Below are 17,330 nucleotides of genomic sequence, written 5' to 3'. Positions count from 1 at the left end.
TATTCAACAATTTGAATTGCGAACTGCGTTCTAGATAGAACGCAGTTCACTATTCAATTGCATATAAGGCAATCGGGCCCCAAATATGAATTCTAAATTTTGAATTGCGAACTGCGTTCTAGATAGAACGCAGTTCACTATTCAATTGCATATAAGGCAAGCGGACCCCAAATATGAATTCTAAATTTTGAATTGCGAACTGCGTTCTAGATAGAACGCAGTTCACTATTCGATTGCCGGGCATCAGCTCATACCAACTAAATATTCAGCAATCTACATCGCGTTGGAACAAACCCTTCCCTGGGCAAATCTCTAGATCAAACCTAGCATGAATTTTACATATAAGGCTTATTAACATATCTCTTTGTGCGAGCACTGCCCCCCCCCCCCCCCATAATACGCATTGTCCGTATACTAGGTGTTTATCAAATACCATACTATGCTTATGAAACACAAACGGATATGAAATATTTATGGCAAAACATTGCAGCCAATCTTAAAGACAGTTGCAGTATAGAAAACATTTATATATAACTGTACATTGAGTATTACTTACCACTCAGACCTGCCCCTACAACAATAACATCCACCAGCTGATCTTCCTCCATAGTCATGTGTTATGTGGTCGTATAGACAGTAAAGACACGTTATCTAGAACACCTAAGCCTTCACCCAAACCGTTGTCGCAAGCTCTCCTCAGGACAATTCATACCAGACTTTGCGCCTTTAAATAGAGAAGTTGATTTTTTTTATTGATTTAATCTCTGCGTTGACACTCATATCTCTTCCTATGATATTCTAGTAGTTGAATTATCAACAGCGCTGTTCTCATATGCATATTAATATTGTATGCAAGATAACAATGTATAATTAATTACTATAATTAATTTAAGCTGCATATATCGCACTTCATGCTACAATTGTTATTTTCCTCAGTTGAATTACAAAAATGTAACACGCCAAAATTAAAAAAAAAAGTTACAAGAGGTCCACTGGTAGACATGTCAGAGAGTCTCGTGTTTGCATTTTAAGCTTCATTTTGAATTCTAAACCCTAATCTGAGACTCTTCTAACTGTTAAACCGATTTTATTATTGGATGTTTGAAAAACACTAGATCATAAACATGTGTGCGTGTGTGTGTGTGCGGGGGGGGGGGGGGGGGGGGGTAAGAGGCGGGGGAATCTCGGATTTTCTATACTTTAGCTTCAGGCGACGTATCGAACACTAGAAAGCGGGCGGAAGTTCTAATTTTAATAAGGCTGGATTTGTTCACATCTGATTTGTTTCTGTACTTTACAAACATGTAGTTCATTGATATTTCCCTCCAATTCCCATGTTGTTTACAATTTAACGAAGAAGATGGCTATAACTTAATTAAAACCCATTCCAAAAAAAAAGTCCAAAGGTATTATTGTTATCATTACTAGTATATAAATAGATCTATTATTTATGCAGAATTTTGAAATGTCAATATTGTCTTGTGTAAGAATTCACAGTTTTTAAAAAAATGCACATAGATATTTAGAAGTACGCGTATAATAAAATGCCTTTAGCTTGCGCTTAAATATAATAAGCTTTTTTTAAAATCCCGAATAGTTCTAATACTTATTGGTAATTCTTTCAAACGGTAGGTCCTGATATTGCAAATGACCCGGCAGCAAAACTGCAGGAACGTTTAGTGTTTATGGAGCGAATGTTATGTGGTGATTCTCGTATACTTCGATGATAGAAGGGTAATCAGTGTAATCGCATAAGAGCTTCTGTAGAGCTATCAGTCGACTTCCACTTCAGCACAAGTTTTGCTGCGCGATTTTGTAATAACTGCGACCGTTTTATCATTCCGGCAATCCGTACGGACGCCGTTAGCATAGTCCAGATGGCTATTAAATAAGGACTGTACTAGATGTTTACACGAGTTGTCAGTAAGGTATTGGTGAATATGGTTGTGGCCCAACACTACGATTTAATGTATTTCTTATATATGGCTAGATTGGTTCCACCCTAGGGCCTAAACCTCTGTCCCAGGGACCATCTTCATGGACATCATAACCCCTCATTTAGTTTTTCTCAAATATATAGATTTTCAGAGTTTTAATACATTTTTACGATAAAGCCATATTGGCCACACCCTAAGGCCCGAACCCCTGAACATAGGGACACGAATTTTACAATATTGGAAGAGGGCTTCATGGACATCATAACAATGTATATAGTTATTACACCACATGTGTGGGAAAAGAGAAGAAGATATTTGAAAATTATGCTTTTTTTGCATACTTGACCCCGCTTACGGCGTCCGGGGGTGGTGGGGGGGGGGGTGTTAGAACCATGAATTTCTGGTTGTAGTTTTTTTAGAAGAAGTTAAAAATGTTAAATTGTCAACGCATGATGGACGACGCACGACGACGGACAAAGACCAATTGCAATAGGTCCCCTAAAAATTATAGAAAGTGTTCTAGTATACAACCCCCTCTCCAGCAAAATCATATTTTGTTTAACTTAATCAGCGTTGATTGATGGGTAGATGTATGGACATGCATACTAAACGACTATCAAAGCAGAACTTAAAGGAAGAAGTAAGTATGTGACTAATCAAATAACTAGTAAATGGTGTGTAAACTTGCTTTGAAATATATATGTCGAATAAATATTAGATGATTCCACTGATAAATGAATATTCATCACTTCCCTATAAACGCCAGATTTCATCTCCAGGGTATAAACGGAGTGTCTGTAAATACAACTGAATGTCTGTGATTCTGGACAATTGCTTCCTGTGTGTAAAGTAGCTATTTCAACTCTTACTTTTCTGAACCCTTCGAAGACATCCACAAAGGCAATATTAGATATAATAACTTATCTGTTCATTACGATTACTTATTGAAACGAATGTAAAACTTTGTAAATACCGTTAACAAAATGTTTTCAACAATCTTTATAACGATTTATTAGATACTGTAATGTTGATAACACAGCTAAGCACATGTTAGTTGATTTGTAACGTATTCATATTGAAATGATATATTTTTTATTCTCACGTGCTACTAATTTGATAAAAGGTGAAAATTATCCATTTTTTTAATTACCGAGGAAATGTATATTCTTACGTTGCCTTGTAGTCTATTTAACTTAAACTACATATATGTTTAAAAGGAATAACTCAAACCATGGCTGAGTGGCCAGCTATGAAATAGACAGGCCTATGTCACATTGCTGTTTGACACTACTACCCAAAGTCCAAGGTCTTGTTAAAATGGTTCTAAATAGATAATCCATTTTTTTGTACTAGATTATGACCCAATGATAACCTACCTTATTTTTTATGCTCACGTGCTACTAATTTGATAAGAGGTGAAAATTATCCATTTTAGACTTTTAATTACAGAGGAAATGCAAATTCTTACGTTGCCTTGTAGTCTATTTAACTAAAACTACTTATATGTTTAAAAGGAATAACTCGGAAAACAACACAAGTAATATTTATAAAATTATTATTTCTAAATGCCACGTTCTCTCCCTGGGCTAAAAAACGATAAAGAAGATCTCTGTATAAGGATAGGGGAAAACATTCAAATTTTAAACCTTATAAATAAGAATTTCTTTCTATTATATAATAGTTCATGGCATGAAAAAATCATTATCTAAAACGCTTAGGTACATCGGATGGTTAATTCGTTCACCCCTCCTTGACACGACTACGCTTTTTGATAACATATAAATTATTTACAATGAAATGCAGTTTTCCTATGCTGAATTTCACAAAATGCAGGCTCCGCATTTGGACGAGAGCCCCAGAATAGATTTCAAGTTAGAACCATGTTAACAAGACCTTGGACTTTCGGTTGGACGTAGCTATCTATTTCTTACGTCAAAACAAGTTAAAAATGACGCGGTATCAAGTGAAATATACACCGATTGCGTAGTTTTAGCTCAAAAGCAAGACAAATCTTATCGATTTCAAAGAGCCATGGCTGAGTGGCCAGCTATGAAATAGACAGGCCTACGTCACATTGCTGTTTGACACTACTACCCAAAGTCCAAGGTCTTGTTAAAATGGTTCTAAATAGATAATCCATCTTTTTGTACTACCTTATTTAATCAAATTGATCATTACAACCACCCCCCTTCACACCCCCCACCTCCATCATCCTTCTAAACGAAAAACCACGCACAATTTGCGTCAGTTATTATACACTTAGCTATAAAATACTATTTTAAAAAAAACTTTTGTAGGTTGCAAAAAAACCATGTGTTTATTTAGAAGTAACAGATATATGACAATGATGAATCGACTGCAAAATTTTTAAATTTTTGCACCTTCAGCGTTTACTGATGAGAGATCCCTAGAGGTCGTGACGTCAAATAGAATTTTGAACCACCTGATGGCAAATTAAGCACGTGAGCTACTTTTTTCTGGTTTTAAAGCGTAAATTTGCTACATTCAATAAATATTTGATTATTTCTAGGAAGTATGAATACGGGAGTTCTTTATCTTCTCACCTCAATATAACATCAGTTTCGTCTCCATTTTTGTGGTGTTAAAACAAGTAAAAGATTCTGTCCAATTGCTTTCTACATGTTGCCATGAGCTTACTGGAACTGTCGGTAGATCCATACATATAAATGTTTAATTCTTTAATTTCGTTTGTCTTCAAAGATAAGTCACACAACACACATAGATATATTTATTTATTAACTACTATTATTTTTTTAAACAACTGCAATTATATATAACAATCTCAATGTTATAATGATTTATCTAAATAGTTGCAAATTTCAGTAACGGCTTTGACACTATTTTGATAGCTGAATACAGACAAAAACCCATGGTCCATTCCCGTGAAATGCCTGTGCTCTACCGCCACATTCATTTCCCGCAATCTCTTAGTCATGTAAAACCCGTCATCACGCAGAGGGTCAAACTCCGCTGTCAACATATACGTGCTAGGAGACTCTCTAATTTTCTCATCATCAGCCAATAATGGAGAAAACAATGGGTTTAAAAACACTGGTTTTACGAAAGTTGAGAGCGTAACATTTGGTACAGAATTTGCGCTGGTCGCGTACACTTCTCTTAACTTTTGGGGTAAATGCTTTACATCAACATAGCTAGCCTCCTTCGAATTCAGCCATTCCTCGGTGAGATGTTTTCCGGCCAGTAAATCCAAGTGGTTCACTTTTAGATAGTCGTGTCCATAGGCATACCGCAGCCAGAATTCCGACATGCGTTCCGCGTTCAGTAGCCCGGGAACTGATGACCCCGCGTATTTAACATAGGCCGGCGACCGGAACTGGAACGCTTGCAGTGCCGGGTAAATCAGGACTTGTACCTTGAGTTTTGGGAGGTCGGTAAAATCCGGACCTGTCAGCGCCTGTGACACGGCTGCTGCCAAGTTTCCTCCAGCACTGTCACCTGTAAAAACATTTGTAATAGCAATGTATCATTCAATCTCATTCTAAATACCGAGTATCATGCAAGAAGGTATACTATTGCTCCGGATCCCTTACTCATCTTTAACATCTATCATAATTATCCCCTCATAACTTATCATAAAGACAACAACAAGAAAACAATTTCCTTGCCAGTTTAATTCTCTGTGACATACCAACTTGTGGACAAACATTTCTTTGTTTTTATATTACTGTTTTAAAATAAGCTGTTCGAAAAAGGCTTGAAACCCAAGTTGCCGCTTCTACGGTTGAATCGCAAAGTATAAAACTTTTCCGACATTGTCAAAAAGCGTACTTGTTGGCAATGTAGTGAGGGGATAACAGTGTGACCATAGGTATGATACGTGTGCCATAAAATGGAAGAAGACGGTAAGACAATACTGTTTTCTAAGCTTACCCATGACACCAATTCTCTTAGGATCGGCTCGATATTTCTTGGAATGACGAAGGAAGTACCTTGTAGCGGTAATGCAATCTTCTGCTGGGACGGGGAAGCGAAATTCAGGAGCTAATCTGTACCTTTTCAAAAATATTTATTTCTCCATAGAATCTTATAACTAGAACAAAATTAAAATAGTTCCACTTTTCAGTCAAACAGAATTCTCCTTCTCGTATTAATTAATTAATTAAACAATGTACAATCATGTATATGTAACTTATAAACTGCAACAACAAAATTAGCTTTTCTTCCACATACCACTTGGGATGTATCATGCATTTTGACTCTATGGAGAAACATAACGGTTATTTGTGAATATATACATATATTTACGTTAATTTGGAGATACCTCTTACTTTATTTGATCTCAATAATACTTTGAGGCTAACTGTTCTGTAACATGCCAGATTATGCACATACTCAACAGATACAACTACCATCCGCTTTTTTCTGACAAATCTTCTCATCAACACATCGTGGGAATCTGAAAAAAATTGAACAAAAACGCAAATGCAACCTCAATGGATTCAAAACATGAAATCAGACTTACCATCATCATTTTTTTTTGCGACAATGTCACTGGTGGTTTTTTTTAAACAACTATAAGAGACATCACAGACAATCTAATTAAAGATCTTCTATGTGCCTTTAAAAGCGGGGATCGGACAGACGTTCTAATTTTATTTCGATTGCATAACAAGCTGATTCGTGGCGAAAAAAAAAGTCGCGGCGAAGTTGATTAGCAGTTGTATGTACCTCTCGAGCCAAACACCCATCCCCCGCCGTGGAAGAACACAAGGGCTGGGAGGATCTCGTCCTTCCCCTGGTCCTTGGGGCGATATACCCGAACGTCGACACCGTCAAATGTCTCATCTACAGACTGAGAAATTCAAAGATTTCTTTTAACAAAGTAAGGCAACATTTTTTCGGCAGGTCTCATAAAAACCACCCTCCTTTTCATTACACTCGTCGAATGTGAATGTTTCTGAAGGGTATATTTTTTTATCAGATTGCCAGATTTTTACAAGTTTAACGGTATAATTATTACATAATGACAGACAGATGTTAATGAAAAGGATTCTCATTTTCCTTCATTTACATAAAGTCAAGATTTGCATCTGAAAGATAAATTTTGTAAGGATTTGTTTTCACCATCCGAGCACTGATGTGCAAAATATGATTTGATACAAAAGATAATTAATGTATACATAGAGAAAGTCCCTATAGAAATGTTATTCACTGTACTGTGACGGTGTCGATAGGATCTACGACTGGTTTGGTGGAGCGTAACTTTCTGAAAGTGTCCATACCATCAAGACCAACCATGTCCAAAAGAGATACCTAAAAGAAAAGGGAAATTGGTCGGTATTCCGATGTCCGGATTGTTGGGTACCGATTTTGGTGTTCACACTAATGTACACAAGAGCAATATAACCCAGAATATTGCGCTTAGAACCGCGTTTTAAGTGGATATACTTCACCTTATGTGTTTTAACCATGTTTATAATATATTAAAAAGTTGTAAAATGGTACAAAGCACTGGAATGCATAGAACCGTAGAAAAAAATAAATCACACTTACAAATCCCATAATGGATTTGAACCTGGCCAAGAATTTCATCTGTTGGAAAGGCTCTTCCGCTTCCGGTGGCATTGGTGTGTAGAGGCAGTAGGCCAACACTGCCAATGCTACCGATAGAATCACACCAAGTGTCTTCAATTTACCCATTGTGGTGCCTAAAACCCAAAGAACATTCATCACATAATAATATAAATTGTATATATTCATATTTTCCAGTGTCTTTGCCTGTGATAACACTACGTATCGATTTTGTACTATAAAACCCATAACTTCAAATGAAGCCTAGTTGAGGCGCTAGCTGGTTTGCTTATTCATATTTAATTATTTAATCGTATGATGGTTTAAAATTATATAAACATAAGTTGATCAAATTTATCATAAAGCCCTTATTGGATTTGATCACGACGCCCCGACCGAAATTATCACCTCATAATACTCAAAGAATGCTTCCTTATAAATTGCATCCATTGAGCATTTTTCTTTAAATTTTGGTCCAGGTGCTTGCATAGTTACTATGCAAAAAGTAGCCAACATAAGCAGAGAATACACTATACTATAGTACTCAAGCCAAATTATTTATCATGAACATCTCGATTGTTTGCAAAAGCTTTTAAAAAGGTTACATATAATTCTGTATATGTATTTTGTAATGCAAACAATGTGATACTAGTGAAAAGTTTCTTTTATTTTCGGACAGTTTCAAAAGTAATGCTTATTTGAAAATTTGACACAAATCGGTTATCAATTTATGGTTAAGCGAAATGAACGAAGCTGAAAGGGGTGTGCTATAACGAGAGAAAGTCTAAAAAACCTGACTAGTTCCCTTACTCTGCTGCGTTTAAAACTTATTTTTACTTTATTCTTATGCAATAAGAATCTGACCTAACCTATTGAATAAACATGTAAACCATTATTATATAATAGACTGTGTACTGTACATGTGGCCTGATTTGTGTAATCTTGTAGCGTCATCGCTTATCTTTTAGCGTTATCTGTCACCTTTCAAGTGTTCTTGGCATTGTATTTATAAATATTTTTATTGAACATTATCCCCGGAACAATTCATTCTTTTAAACAGACCTGCTTCAAAGTGCTGTTCTTGTGCAATGTAGTGGTCCAAAATGAAAATTTCAATATAACGTTCTGAAATTTTGGTGACTTACTAGTATCCTGCACAAACCAGCCCTTTCTCCGTGAATATTCAGTTGAGACTTATGGATTTTACATCGAAATTCTAGGAATTTGTACAACGAGAATGCTTGTAAAATATCTGATTTGATCGCGGTAGTTGAAGTACCATAAATACGTACAGTATGTAAAAGTTACACTCCGGGGAACAAAAATACACGTCCTTACCTATTTGGGGGTAGCTGCGTCCTATATAATGCCCTTTAGACTTTATAATGGCGACGCCAAAAGTTTTATCATCTTCGCAATGTAAACAGTTAATAAAAAGTTGGAACACTCAGCAGTATTGCGTAATCTATTCCGTATACTAGTACTTCGTTCAATCTGTCATATTGTATAAATTTTGAATTTACACCCACCCAGTGTAAATTCGAAATTTACGAAATGACAAAACCATTTCATAAATAATATATGATATAAACAAAGTCAAAATGATATTGTGAAGACTTGAATGAGTGTGATTTTATTGTAAGTGATAGAGAGAGTGTAGGCACCCGACACATAGCATTTTTGAGATGTGACTTTACACGCAGTCATACGGAATATCTTGTAGCATTAATCAAAAATTTTGTAACATACCAGATAAAAGAAACGTAAGTTTATTTCGTGCAGTGCAGTAAAAGGTAATAGATAAAAATAAGATGATTTTATTCCAAGAAGGCATAAAAGACTAAGAGGATAAGAAGAAAGTCCTAACTGAACAATAAATACAACTCAAGTGTGTAGATGCAGCAGTTGTGTGTAGAAATTCTGTGTATATTATAAATGTAATTGACGTATATATAATACTGACATATATATATTTTCAATATACCAAAATATGTGAACAGAATCAATATCATATAACTTGTATGGATACATCAAATAAGACTTTACAAATTGCATTTAAATATTATATACAATATTGTGGCACTTGTTTGATTTTTTTACGCTCTGGTAAGATAATCACTCAATTGAATAATTATCATTTTGTGTAAGTTTAATATTGTTATATAGTGTGAAGTTTATAAACAATAAATTGAAGCATCTTCTCAAACGATGGTCATAGCTCTCTTCAGGGAGCATTGTTCTTGGAAACTAGAGAAAAGGTGCATATTTAATATTAATAAAGTGAAGTTAATTATAAATTCAAGGCAATTAATTTTCCGATATGAAGCTCATATTTTGGTTAAAAATTCAAAATATTCAAATTGCGGAAAATAAAAATTTAAATTTTTTAAATGTATAATTTGAATAAAATTTTAAAGGGGTTGAATGATCAATATCTTAAAGTACATTCAAATGAATTATTTAACAGAATCGAAACAATTTTTATTCAAATATCCATTACAACTAATCTTAACACTGAGAGAAAGGACTGCTTGAATTCTCTCTCTCTCTCTCTCTCTCTCTCTCTCTCTCTCTCTGAGAGAGAGAGAGGGTTTTTTTTTAATTTTGGATATTAATGATATTTTATACACCATACAGGGAAACTACACAATACTCTACAAACAAAATGTATGTATATAAATCAACTGACAGCTATAGGTGACACAACAATAATCAAAAAGTTTGTATATAGTTTTCTATTAACCTTCTCATAGACAACAGTCTATCAGTAATCTAATGACCAATAATGATAATATATAATAAATGCCACTTTGCATTGCTTACGTATTACTTGTTTTGCAAGTTTACATAATTGCAAGCCTGACTTCCTATGTATGAACGAAGCCTTTGTCAGTTACGCTTGACTGAAGGAAAAAGTCAATATTAGAAATACTTTAACATGTGACATTGATAAACAACATTTACCGACAACTTTTCTATCCCGTGATAGCTCAGTTGGTAGAGCGGAGGACTGTAGAGTGATCAAACTTAGTAATCCTTAGGTCGGTGGTTCAAATCCGCCTCGCGGGATGTACATTTTTTTCTTTTTGTATTCTGAAATATAGTTATATTCATTTTTTAAATCCTACATATCAATATTTTAATTGATATTTTTTAACAAATATTTTTTAAATCCTACATATCAATATTTTAATTGATATTTTTTAACAAAAACAAACTATAACAACCAGCAGAAGAAAACACAGAACATTGCGTCTATATGGTCTATAAGATTTGTGAACTGTGAAGAAATGAAAAAATGGCCTAAAGAACTTGTTTACATATTGTAGAATCACTTGTGATGAAAAGCTTTACCTTATAAATCACATATTTACTGATAAGTGCATTCGCTAAAGCAAGTCTGGAATCAGGATTCTTTATGGGGGTGTCATTTTCACCTTTACCTCCCTTTGCTACGTGATTAGAAGGAAATGCCTAACTTCAAGATTTTTTAAGTGGGAGTATAAGATTAGAAATAAGTACATTCTAGTAAAAAAAAAAACATTGCATAGAGTTGTAGATTTTCATTATGAAGCAACACAGCAATATTCAAATCAATTCTCCTATCTATAAAGAACTATATAACGACAAAAAATGTGGAAAACAAATTAGAGATAGAATGACTGACAAACACAAATGTCCAGAGATAATGTGCATCTCGCTCGGTTTCTCAACTACACTGTCCAAAGCGAGGTCACTCGAATATATTCTTAGATAAATTTATGCAGTACCGCAGCTCATTGGTCAATTTGTGAAAGAATTGTGGATGAATTAAGCTCAATGATTGGCTGGAATGGGATGTTTGGAAGAATTGTGGAAGGTTCATCATGAAGGAACGCGCAAGTTTTGAAACAATTCCCCGAACTTTGAATTAAATAAAGTCGGGAACAGAATGACTGGCAGAGAGTCTCACAAAGCTGTCCGGTCGGAGACTAATAAGGCAAAAACACCCAGATAAAAAAAAGAAGATAACCCAGCTTTGTACATATTCTATATATACACAGCACAGCTCATTGGCCAATTTGTGGATCGGAAGAATTGTTGAAGATTTGTGAAAGAATTAGGCTCAATAATTGGCTGAGATTAGATTTTTTGGAAGGTTTGTGGTAGAACTAATATAAGAATAGTAATTGGCTTGGCTAACTTAAGAAATAATTCTTTTGAAAAACTTTAGGATGATTTCTGAAAGATTTTGGGCATTTATACTGACAGAGAGAAATTTAATTTTTTTCTACACGGCACAAAGACATCTAAGATGGTACATGTGATTCAATTACACATAATAGAAACTCAGAATCAAAGATAACACGGCATTCCACATTGGGTCGATGTACAATAGATGGTCATTACATGTATAACTCTTTTCGCTGATTGTTAATTACGCTGTACAATGAATCAATTAACTTTTTTGCTTTTGTCTAAATTACACTCATGCATTGAAATTGTGTAAAAAAAAAAATAGCAATTCATCAGAATTAACATTTAGCTAAATGCTGTATTATTCATTTCTCTTTTGACACACAACAGCGCCGTTAAATGTAGATCTACATTTGTACTGTGTGGACATTCCGCGCAGATATTTCCTTCATACCAGAGGAAAAAACTCTTTGCACCCATCTTTTTTTACTTACAGATCTTAATTTATTCAGATTGACTTTTAAACATTATGAAAACTGTCCATTGGAAAACATAAACCTGTCCGCAATACAAACGGATGTGTTTTTAAAAAATCTTTTTCTCAAACTTATAAATTATTCCATAATTTAACGAGTAAATAAAAATTATTACCTCTATAAACATGGTGTAAAAGTTACTTGGTTGTATTCGCTTAATAAGTCATTATTCATTTTTCAGGAAGCAACAAATTATTTAGAAATTAATCAACTTGGTCAATCCTAACAAAACTCGAACTTGATATGTAGTTACTCATGATGAAGCTACAAACATGTTTCATATCAATAAAATAAACTGTCAAGTTGGACAGTGTAACGGACTGACAGCACGTATAGGTTTCCCCTAGTAGATTTTATGACCCTAAATGTTCTTCTGGGTGCAGCAATCTATTAATAGTTTCTCGCTGCAGTTGTTATCAGTTTGGAGTTTGGGCCTGCTATCCTATATTCTTAATTGCCGTCAGTGTAGATAGTCGACTAGGTCAACCCCGGTCTTTAACACTCGGATGTAAAAAGAGAGATAACTCAATTCTCAGCAATGTATAATTTGTGGGAGAATTGTGGTAGATTTGTGGAAGAATTATGCACAGTGATTGGCTGGGCTTAGATTTTTGGACGAATTGTGGAAGGATGACGGTAATTGATTGGCTGTTGTTAAATTGTGGAAGGATTGTGGTTGAATTAAGGTTATTGATTGGCTCGTAATATATTGTGGAAGAATTGTGGTTGAGTTAAGGTAATTGATTGGCTGTTGTTAAATTGTGGAAGAATTGTGGTTAAATTAAGGTAACTGATTGGCTGTTGTTAAATTGTGGAAGAATTGTGGTAGAATTAAGGTAATTGATTGGCTCGTAATATATTGTGGAAGAATTGTGGTTGAGTTAAGGTAATTGATTGGCTGTTGTTAAATTGTGGAAGAATTGTGGTTAAATTAAGGTAACTGATTGGCTGTTGTTAAATTGTGGTAGAATGAAGGTAATTGATTGGCTGGGTTAAATTGTGGAAGAATTGTGGTTGAATTAAGGTTATTGATTGGCTGGGGATAATTGTGGAAGAATTGTGGTTGAATTGAGGTAATTGATTGGCTGGGGTTAAATTGTAGAAGAATTGTGGTAGAGTCAAGGTAATTGATGATAAATTGTGGAATATTTGTGGTAGAATCAAGGTAATTGATTGGCTCGTAATATATTGTGGAAGAATTGTGGCAGAATCAAGGTAATTGATTGGTTTGACTGCGACTATATGTATAGGATTAAATTTTTGATAATTTCTGAAGGATTTGTGATATAAATTTGTGGTAGTACGTTCACTCATTGGTCAATTTGAGGAAGTTGAACTTGAATAACATCGAACGGTGACTGTTTAATATATGATATTTATGACATAGAATATGCTATATGAAATGACTGGAAATAGATTTGATTACACGATACTCCATTTTCCCAAGTCAAAGGTTTCTGATCCGCTTCGCTTTACATAGCGAAGCGGATCAGAAACCCTTGACTTGGGAAGATGACGATACTCGTAATTCATTATATTTGAAGATAATACGGTATTCCAAGTTAATTCGATATACACTAACCTTCTTTGGTTTATCATGACTGGAAAAACACAATACTATTTTTTAATTTCTGGCATATTTTACAATCGATATTTGTCAAAAAGCTAAATGAATTTCAACAAATAATATATTTTTAATCGGATTTTGGTGGTTCTAACATTGTTAAATTGAAGTATGTATGGATATGTATTGTTTAGAAAAGGTTTCGTGTGAACTTTGTTTTGTGGTCTGACCGTTTAAACACTGATTTGCTCTGAAACACTTGTACTTTTACAAAACGTTTCTGAAATGACGTACGTATCACTTGAAATTTACTTTTCTTTACTCGTATAATTTTCAAGTTTTCAAGGAAATTGCACGAGTTAGCAGGAATTAGCCTTTGGTAATTGACATACACTACTGTACTTAGGCATAGGTAAATCTACTACGTGGACACTGGAAAGGTACATGTATAATCAATTCATGTGTACGGGATAAGATAAATTTAAAAATGTCATTCTAGCACGCATTAAGAGCCTCCATAGCTCAGTGGTTAGAGCACTGGTCTTGTAAACCAGGGGTCGTGAGTTCGATCCTCACTGGGGGCTTTTTAAGGGCAATTAATATATTTATTTTTTTCATTTAACCCTCTTATTTGCAAAATATCATGACTGGAAGCGTTACAAGAAAGCTGAAGAAATTGTGACATAAAACTTGAGTCTACCCGATATCATATCGTTATGGACAGTCTATAGATATTTTATAGTTTGTAAATTCTTAGTACATGTATAGGAAACAGGAGTGATATTTTCAGCATAAGTAATAACATGCCTTTATTTCATAGGGTTGTCGCAGCAATAAACAGATACACGTGAAACAGGCCCCAAAACACACACACTCAGTACAGCGGATATGATCTTTATCTCTCGCTTGAACATATGTAACATGACACACACACTCAACACACACACAAAATTACACAATTTAAACTAACGATACATATTTACTGATTAACATGCTTTTAGTCTTGTTCAAACTCTCTCAGACTCTCTCTACAACTTATATCGATAAATCGATCATGCATAACTTAGTGTAACACAAACAAGCCAGATATTGATGCATGTAAGACAAGACACGTGTAAATGATGTATACAATGCAATAGTGATATTTCAGATAATACACATGTAAACATGGCAAATTACTAACGATATGTCTATAGTTGTGGGGTGGGGCATTTTGACCTCTTATATCCGGTTTCCGGGTGAATAATTAGTACAAATACAACCACATGACTGACATTAGTCCTATAAACACTTGTCAGCCGGAATAGCTCAGTTGGGAGAGCGTTAGACTGAAGATCTAAAGGCCCCCGGTTCAATCCCGGGTTCCGGCACGGAACAATCCGGCGGCTGACAGCCACATTTTTTCCTCTTGAAAGAAAACTAATCCTTTTTTTCCCCCAAACCGAATTGCCATTATAATCCTCTTTATCATATAGGATCGTCCCTTGGATTCGCAGTTGATGATTCATTTAACACATTTTGATTTCACGCAACTCCAACTAAGAAACGGAACAAGCAGAAGTACTTTCACAAATTACATGTACATCTTTGGGTTTGGTATCGTTTGGGTTTGGCTAATATATAGTCTGGTTAATATTCAGTTCGAGACAAAAAGCCAATTTGCAATGAAGACTCCAATGTAAATGAAACAGAAGGTGGCGGGGGGGGGGGTCCATATCAATCATAAGAAAGCTCTTAATAATTCTAAAGCTTCATTTATTGCTAAAATAAACGTTTTTATTCCTCGCTTTAAAAACTTTAATACTAAAAGAACTACTTACAATTAATGTAATGTACAAGATAAAGAATTGTAGATGTTTTAAAAAGTTCATTACAGCTGAAGACTTGCATGCGTAGGGCTCGTCATTATCTCTTAGTCACCTTGCTTTTTGACCACCCCTGGCCTATACGTTTTATAGTATATTGCTAGGGGTGGTCAATAATAGATAGTGGTGAGCCCCCGTGCAATCGTGCACGTAGAATTCAAACTTTTTTAATCAACAGAGAGCGCCAAAAAAATTTCGTAGCAGTAATATAGCGGACAAAGCAGTATTAAATGGACAGCGCGCGGTCAGACAAATAAGCAATCAAATATCATACTAAGTATTCAGTTTCACTACTAACTTGATAGAAGACCGTGTTCAGCGTATGTCTGGTATGGAGCCCACATTCTGGCACTGTATGGGGCCTTGCTACAGGTGATGGATGGCTGTTGATTGCAGAGGGACCCATGTGACCTCATACACAATGGCTGCAGTCGGCCGCCTAAATGTCAGGAAACGCGCTCTGAAAAAGCAGTGCTGCCTGTGTATCGCATGAAACAATTTATCATCAAATAAACCTTGGACGAGTCAGTGTAACTAAACTTTGAGTTAGTATATACATGTATTGTAACACTAAAATGACTTAAAGTAGATTTAACTTCATTAAAGACACTAGTTAGTTGATTATGGAATGGAATTCAGCGACACACAAAAAATACTAGTTATACAACAAGTTGAAACGCGCAACAATTGAAAATTAAAGTATCAAATAACTAACCTTTGCAATACTTATCTACTAAACAACATGGTACTTATGCAGAGCATCCTGCGGCTGGTTCTGTACGTCGTCCTCGAGTTCCGACTCTGCCGCACTTCTTCGGTCGCATTCTGCAATGTCGATGGCCGCACGAGAACAGGACCACGCTGTGAAGTTGCTTAACTTACATCACGATGAAGTTTTAGATGCACTGCGCCCCGTGATTGGTTGAAGCTTCCAAGATTTTATAGCAAAGATTGCTTTGGCGCTTAAAATGGCAAAAGAATGCTACAGTATGATTGGTTAATTTAAAATTAAATCTTTGAGGAAGAAACCACCACTCCGATTGGCTGCAGTTTCAAACTGTACGTGTAACAGCGTAGAAACTCTGTTGTTAAAAAATGGGGCAACTGTGGGAAGGGACTTGCAGTCTTACACAACCCTCCCCATTAATTATTGCAAATCAACCCTCAGATTTACATCCTTATATGAAAGTCATTTTTTTCTGTAATGAATATGAAAATGGACTGAAATGAAACTGGAAGGCAAATGTACCCCTCTCTCTCCCCATATGCCACCAACCACACATTACACACGATCTACGTGCCTGTTTAACAAATCCAAGAGACTCGTGACGAACCAGCACTGACCTAGATTTTCCTTGACCGAAGTTTTTCTGTCTTCTTCTTCAGTTTCCGCCAGCTCTGGACGACCGCATCAACAGATTTTAGATAATTTATCAACAACTAAACCCCAAAACAATGTAATTTTATTTTAGTTTTTGATTTGTATGTGTCAAAACCTGGACTACATACACATAGATAGTATACTTACCATTATTTTTTCACATGTAATAAATATAAAGATGCTAGAAATGTTCTATTTAATGACGTTTTTCAAATTGTAAATCTTAACATTGTCATTACATGTACTCATGTTTTACTTTGGGGTGACAGTGCAGTAAGTGACAATGAAAACAAGCATTAATTTACATTAGTTTATAAT

General features: G+C 35.1%; 1 protein-coding gene, 1 long non-coding RNA gene and 3 other non-coding genes across 7 annotated transcripts; 3 read left to right on the top strand and 2 right to left on the bottom strand.

Annotated features, from left to right (window-relative positions):
- Nucleotides 1-4,675: 4,675 nt before the first annotated feature.
- Nucleotides 4,676-8,917, bottom strand: LOC128182380 (arylacetamide deacetylase-like). Of its 2 annotated transcripts, none has more exons than XM_052850985.1 (7): nt 8,829-8,917; nt 7,473-7,627; nt 7,137-7,232; nt 6,648-6,771; nt 6,312-6,375; nt 5,850-5,971; nt 4,676-5,414 (listed from the first exon to the last, which is right to left on the bottom strand). In XM_052850985.1, exons 2-7 carry the CDS (start codon nt 7,617-7,619, stop codon nt 4,747-4,749), a joined length of 1,221 nt encoding a protein of 406 aa, XP_052706945.1. In that variant the 5' UTR covers nt 7,620-7,627; nt 8,829-8,917; the 3' UTR covers nt 4,676-4,746. The 2 variants fall into 2 exon arrangements, with proteins under 2 accessions (XP_052706945.1, XP_052706944.1); XM_052850984.1 differs by lacking the exon at nt 8,829-8,917 and adding an exon at nt 8,636-8,799.
- Nucleotides 8,918-10,082: 1,165 nt separating this feature from the next.
- On the bottom strand, nt 10,083-16,826 carry LOC128182381 (uncharacterized). Of its 2 annotated transcripts, none has more exons than XR_008243409.1 (3): nt 16,347-16,823; nt 15,930-16,091; nt 10,083-10,583 (listed from the first exon to the last, which is right to left on the bottom strand). It is a non-coding gene; the product is annotated as an uncharacterized LOC128182381 (long non-coding RNA). The 2 variants fall into 2 exon arrangements; XR_008243410.1 differs by lacking the exon at nt 10,083-10,583 and adding an exon at nt 13,722-15,304 and having other exon boundaries at nt 16,347-16,826.
- Nucleotides 10,470-10,559, top strand: Trnay-gua (transfer RNA tyrosine (anticodon GUA)). Its single transcript is given in 2 exon segments — nt 10,470-10,506; nt 10,524-10,559. It is a non-coding gene; the product is annotated as a tRNA-Tyr (tRNA).
- Trnat-ugu (transfer RNA threonine (anticodon UGU)) lies at nt 14,278-14,350 on the top strand. Its single transcript has one exon. It is a non-coding gene; the product is annotated as a tRNA-Thr (tRNA).
- Trnaf-gaa (transfer RNA phenylalanine (anticodon GAA)) lies at nt 15,064-15,136 on the top strand. Its single transcript has one exon. It is a non-coding gene; the product is annotated as a tRNA-Phe (tRNA).
- Nucleotides 16,827-17,330: the final 504 nt, after the last annotated feature.

This window comes from Crassostrea angulata, chromosome 4 (genome assembly GCF_025612915.1).
Source record: "Crassostrea angulata isolate pt1a10 chromosome 4, ASM2561291v2, whole genome shotgun sequence".
Lineage (NCBI taxonomy): Eukaryota > Metazoa > Mollusca > Bivalvia > Ostreida > Ostreidae > Magallana > Magallana angulata.
The sequence above is the reverse complement of the archived record's forward strand: the minus strand, read 5'-3'. Positions and strand labels throughout refer to the sequence as shown.